Source organism: Agrilus planipennis, unplaced genomic scaffold, assembly GCF_000699045.2.
Source record: "Agrilus planipennis isolate EAB-ADULT unplaced genomic scaffold, Apla_2.0 scaffold527, whole genome shotgun sequence".
Lineage (NCBI taxonomy): Eukaryota > Metazoa > Arthropoda > Insecta > Coleoptera > Buprestidae > Agrilus > Agrilus planipennis.
In genome coordinates, this window is record NW_020439192.1 from 7,436 (window position 1) to 13,974 (window position 6,539).

A 6,539-nucleotide genomic window follows, 5' to 3' on the forward strand; every position below is an offset into this window, starting at 1 on the left:
GTTACCCTGGCATTAGTTACAAATCCTGTAATTCAATTTGAATTTTAGTGTTAACATCAGGACCAATTACAATTGTGCATCGTAGATGTAGAAGGCGTATGTTGGGTTGCATATTTTAGTATTGAGTGCTGCCTAATGCCTATTATTTTCAATTAAAAGTGCATAAAAATGATTTTCCCAAAAGTTGGGCAATGTTTAACCTAATTTTTGATAAAAAGCTATTCTTTGAGTTTTCTTTTTGCTGTTTCTTTTCAAACTGCGTGAAAATAAATTTTTCCCAAAAACCAGAGTTTCAGATTTCCTTAAATGGTGAGACCAAGTCACCAGACGCGACATTATTGTATATTGTAACAATTAACAAACTATAAATTGATAAGAAAAGATGAGCTGTCTCGAATCCCGTTTAAAATTATCGATAATTTACCAGTATCTTTTCCTTCTTTTTGGGCCAAAGTAAACAGACTGATCAGACGCGATCTTTTGCTCAAGGATGCTTCACAGTCATCGAAACGTACATCGCTATCCACCCCAGCAGTTCCATCGTTTCCTTTTGATCCGCAAAATATTGGTGTTGATGCGCAGTGTGGTACAAGTTTGTCCGCAACGTATGTCTACGATAGTAATAATAACAGGTACATGTATGTATTAAACATGGGAAATATGAACTGAATTGAAATTATTTCTTTCTTGGTTATCTGCCTGCAATTGCATATGGGTCACGCTAGATGATCCACTACCTTGAAATCATGCTAGTGGATCGTCTGACTTCTCGAGATCTGTAGATTTTCTAATTACCTTTAATTTTCCGACGAAAGGAAAACGTTCGAAGAACAAATATTTGTCTTCAGATTTGCTGTATATTCTTGTGGCAGTAATCGTTTCTGGTCCCATGCCGTCTCCAATAAATATGATAAGATTCTGAGCCTCATCGACATTGTACAACATTGTGTCTGCGGCAGTCCTGTCGAAATTGTTGATGTCCAACCAAAGAACGCGATCGTTATCTAGACATTGTTATAAACTGTATATTATCAGATACCATATGAAAACTTATCATTTTTAACAATTGTTATTACTATTAAGGGTTCATCATCATGAATCATCAATCCTAAGACTAGTTGGACACGCACCTCCACTTTTTCCTGTCCTGAGCTAATCTTCGCATTTCCCTAAAACTAGAACATTCCACATCCTTAACTATTTGTGGAAAATAACCTAATCTAGGTCTACCTCTACCCCTCCTAACTCCCGTTTCTGTTTCTAATATGTCTCTGACTAGACCTTCATGCCTGAGAAGGTATCCTACCAACCTATCTCGCCTATTTCTTATTGATTCCATAGAGTCCTCTGTTCTCCTATTCTTTCTAATACCTCTTCATTTCTAACCCTCTCTATCCACGGTATCCTCATCATTCGCCTTTAACTCCACATTTTGGACTAATCTTTTTCGAATCTCTAAATAAACCGTTCGCGAGCATAGAAGTGACTTCTTTTTATTAAAGGCGACTCGACCCTGCGCTATCCACTGCTTTATATTCCTACTACTCCTTCCGTCCTGACTTATCTGTCTTCCTAGATATCTAAAATCGGCCACTTCTTCTAATTTTTCGTCTCTTATTTTTATATTCGCTCTCTCCCTACTTTTTCTTCCCTTGCATACCAGTATTTTTGTTTTACTTTTATTTATTTTCATACAATAGTGTTTTATCAATAGCGCTTTCGTTTTATTTAAAGTTATCTCTAACTCCTTACTAGATGCTAATACTACTATATCATCTACAAATCTAAGCACCCTAATCTTTTGGCCCTGTATATCTATCCCTACAGTTGTACTGTCTTTAATGATGTTGATCGCGTCTTCGTTGTATAGATTAAAAAGTAGCGGTGNTCTTCTTAAAGGTTCGATGTTATTATTACCGAACAAAAGCCAGCAGCTTCACGAAAGCAAATTTTAGATAAAGTAAAAGGTGTAGACGCCCTCTTTTGGTGTACTAAAGAACGACTCGATGACGAAGTACTAGACACCGCAGGTCTGTACTACATATTTACTCGGACCAAAAAAAACCTTATACTGTATTACTTTATAGGGCCGCAATTAAAGGTTGTTGCCACGATGTCTTCCGGTTTAGACCATATTGACGTACCCGCTTTAAAAAAGAGAAATATACCGCTAGGGAATACCCCGAAAGTTTTAGATGATGCTGTATCAGAGATTGCGGTTCTCTTAACTTTAGCCGCGTGCAGACGATTTCAGGAAGGAAGGATGCACATTGAACAGTGGGTAAAACTATCAATAAAACTAAGTTTTAAAGTTCTGTAGCCGAAACTGATGTAAATGAAATTTTAGGGTCTCATTTTATACCTAGAGGAATCATATTAGCATGTAGGGGAATGGGTATTGTAAAAAAGCTATTTAAAAATGATTTAAGGGCGGCTTTATTTATCAGATTCCCTCTGTAGCCAGTATTGGCTACTGTTTTGTACGAGAGAATTAAGGCTTTCCATTTCATCTTATTAATCGATTACTAATAGATTATTAATCGATTATTTTTGTAAAAATAATAGATTATGTCGATTAGTTTTGATAATTGGAATGATTGATTAACGAGAAAAAACAATTGTGAAATGTAACAATCGTCCAATCCTACTATTATCATCACTTATCTAATCTGTTCGGCTAATTCAATCGGGTCTTCGAGTGGATGGTCTTACTTAGTTATCACCTATTTTTTTCTTATTATTGCGTGCTTATTTGTGCTATCACTCTTTGTATTTATTTGTGTATGTATGCATAATACATGCAATGTACATATGTATACATATAAATATACGTGAAATGCAGTCCATTTCAATTTGTTAGAATTGTGACCTTGAAGAAATCTGCGCGAACATAGAAAGAATACACACTAGGCGTGAGCAAGACAGAAATAGTTGGAACAAGCTTGAACGAGCAGAGCTCTCGATGGCCGGTCTTAGGAGATCGGCTAGAACTGTACAGTACTAGACGAAAATGTTTAGCAATTTCTTAAAACAAAAATGTATATAAATTAANGGTGTTAACGCTCTGTACAAAAGATTTTGATTATTCGGTCAGTTTTCAGAGAAACGACTGATATTTTTAGATAAATTAGTTGAAGAAATATATCCGCTATCATGTTTCCCAAATTATGCATTTTCGCTAGCGCGACATAAGAAGTTCCGACAACGAAATGTGTAATTTCTACGTAAGGCGAACTTTTCGCCTTATCTGTTCGACACATTTGATTACGTTGAATAAGTGGAAGATAACGATTTGCAGTAGTTTTACACCGACGCGACGGTCTACGTGTCAGTGTTTTTCTCCTATTCGAGGAGGTTCAGTGACTATAATTAGATCATTCAGTAGCAATATGAGTAAACCGAAAGTGCTTGTAACTAATTATGATGTTCCCATAGCGGGTTTAGACATTTTAAGAGAAAAGTAAGTATCTACTTATCATTTTCGTACATTATTCGAAATATGAGATCTTTTGAATGATAGCCTAGTGAACTTATTTTGATAAGTTTTATTTAGTGTTAATGCATCAGTTTAGATTTAAAATATCAAAATTTATATTTAACATATGGCACTGGTCGTATATACCAGGTGATTTTAAAAAAACGCTCACTTAATTTTTTAAAATTATTTATTCATATCTACCGGGTGATTTTTTTAAAATTATTGCATGTTTTTCAAAATNTACATGCCTACATTTACTGTTTTAATTTGTAAAAGTATTTGTTTATAAGTATTAGTAATTTCAGTCTAATTAAAAAGTTAAAAACATCTATTTAAGAAGCCATTTTGATTTCAGCGAAACACCAAGACAGAAGGTATTGGTAACAAATTATGATGTTCCATCTTCAGCTTTAGATATTCTTAGGAGACAGTAAGTCAGTTTAACTTACGAATTTTTAATAAAGCTGTATAAATGAACCATACTCATACAAAATACTTACTTAATAGTACACTACTATCATAAGCAAAAGATAAACTTGACCACACACATAACCGGCACGTAATGAAACATATTCCTACTACCTAGTAGCTGCTAGTAGCTACTCATTTTGAGCGTCGATGCTACTAAACATCTACGCACACATATGTAGTACTGTTGATTTTCCGATGATTAACTTAAATAATACAAAAGTATCAGTCTGTTAGTTAATCTTATTGAAACAGGACCGTTTTGCTCCTAGTTTTGATATCGTGATAACAGAAAGGAAACCAAGAGCTACTAAACAAGACATCATGGACAAAGTCGCTGATGTAGACGCCATCTTTTGGGCTATTCATCAGCCATTGGACGAAGAGATTTTAAATGCGGCAGGTCCGTGTTCAGGAAATATTAGAAACGCGCGTGGATATAATAAATAAACCATTTCAGGACCAAAATTGAAAATTATAGTAACAATGAACGCAGGCACCGATCATATTGATTTAGAAGCTGTAAGAAAACGTAATATTAAATTAGCAAACACACCAAAACTCCTGAATAAGGCGGTTGCAGATGTGGCTATTCTTTTAACATTGGCTGCATCTAGACGATTGCAAGAAGGCAGAATGCATATTGAAAAGTAAATTAACAAAAGTTAAAAATTGCTTTAAGCGTCATGGTAGTGTAATTTTAGGGGTATATGGAGTGGGGTTGGTGTTCAGTATTTGCTAGGGACGGACTTGGAAAATTCAACCGTTGGTATTGTTGGACTTGGAGGAATTGGACAAGCCATTGCCAAAAGGTTGAAGGCTTTTGACATTGGCAGACTTCTGTACTCGGGCCACCGTGAAAAATCGGAAGGTATAACAATATAAATAAAAAAATAAAAACAAACAATTGCTAATTTAATTGTTGTCATTCAGGAAAACAATTAGGCGCAGAATTTGTATCATTCAAGACACTTCTTCGAGAAAGTGACTTCGTCATTGTAGCGGCACCTTTAACTGACGAAACAAGGCATATGTTCAATAGGACTACATTTTCTTTGATGAAAAACAGTTCTGTGTTCGTAAATATTGCGAGAGGTCTTATTGTAGACCAAGATGCTTTAATAGAGGCCTTGAAGGATGGTACCATTTTTGCCGCTGGGTTAGACGTTATGGTTCCGGAACCGTTACCCACAGATAGTGAACTGTTAAAACTTCCAAACTGTGGTAAGTGTACCAAAATGTAATTATAGGGTAAATGTTACTTTCACCCTAAAATTTCATCCATTTTTTCAATAAAAAAAATGTCTTTGAAACCATCACTGTAGGTACTTGATTGAACTGTCTATTATATGCGTTCTAATTCAATTGTTTTTTTAACATTCTGTATGTTAAAAAAGCATTGTTTAATTGACCAAGCCTTTTACCTTAAGGCTATGTCCCACATTACGTACCAAGCCCCCCACAAACCATAATCACGATTTAACCATATGACTATTACTGGTTTCTTTGAAGTGAAAGAAAGTTGAAACTGTGTATTATTTAGTGTTAGTTTGTTACAAAACATGTGGAGAACAATATTTTTAATTAGTATCATTTCATTTTATACGTGCCATGGGGGTAAGTTGTTGATAATTACTCATTAGTTTAATAAAAATTAAAAAAATTATAAAACTAAGAAAGTAACTTCTACCATTTCAAAAACATATAAACGAGTTATATCTACAGGGTATTCAAATAACTGATTCCGTATTAAGGAAGGACATTACCTATCTTTTGAGTAGATATTTCTCAACCCTTACCTACCATGCTATAAAAATTCAAATTGTTATTTTTTATAGGGAATGAAGAAACATATAAAATCCAGAAAGAAAGGTAGGTTTGAAATATTATTTTCAATTTATTTTTATAGTACATATAAGACCAGTTATTTATAGTATAGTGTAATAATATATTGTGTTATTTTAAAACTAACTCGTTTTGTTGAATGACAATTAAGTAGATACTTTTAATTCACTGGTTGATTAAAATAAATAAATGCAATGAATCCGTTCTTACTTCCTCAATACTGATTAGACGGTAAGTTAGCATGGCATACAGCACCATGTTCATATACGTAAGGTCATTGACCTTCTTGATGCTACCTATAAAGTTTTTGTAGTTTTACGCAGTTACATTGTGCGTTTCTTTGCTGGTTTATTTTTATTGAATAAAAGAAGCTGAACTTATTGAGCTTTAAATGTATTTAAGGCAAAAAATGACTAATTATTACATGTATACTGCTAACGATATCTATTGCATCGTTAAACAAAATTGTTTTCCAAAACAGAGTTTTTGCTGGAGTGAAGCATTTATAAGTGTAGTACATGCCTACATTTACTGTTTTAATTTGTAAAAGTATTTGTTTATAAGTATTAGTAATTTCAGTCTAATTAAAAAGTTAAAAACATCTATTTAAGAAGCCATTTTGATTTCAGCGAAACACCAAGACAGAAGGTATTGGTAACAAATTATGATGTTCCATCTTCAGCTTTAGATATTCTTAGGAGACAGTAAGTCAGTTTAACTTACGAATTTTTAATAAAGCTGTATAAAT

General features: G+C 33.8%; 1 protein-coding gene and 1 long non-coding RNA gene across 2 annotated transcripts in view; both read left to right on the forward strand.

The window, feature by feature from the left end:
• The window catches only part of LOC108743480 (glyoxylate reductase/hydroxypyruvate reductase-like), a 9,018-nt gene extending 3,828 nt beyond the window's left edge, over positions 1-5,190 (forward strand). Inside the window, exons 2-5 of the mRNA XM_025978093.1 lie at positions 1,900-2,030; positions 2,088-2,277; positions 4,651-4,817; positions 4,880-5,190. Coding sequence (XP_025833878.1) covers positions 1,900-2,030; positions 2,088-2,277; positions 4,651-4,817; positions 4,880-5,190 — 799 coding nt within the window. The remainder of the gene's footprint in view (positions 1-1,899; positions 2,031-2,087; positions 2,278-4,650; positions 4,818-4,879) is intronic.
• Positions 5,191-5,413: 223 nt separating this feature from the next.
• LOC112905518 lies at positions 5,414-6,496 on the forward strand. Its single transcript, XR_003231847.1, has 3 exons — positions 5,414-5,563; positions 5,785-5,818; positions 6,421-6,496. It is a non-coding gene; the product is annotated as an uncharacterized LOC112905518 (long non-coding RNA).
• Positions 6,497-6,539: the final 43 nt, after the last annotated feature.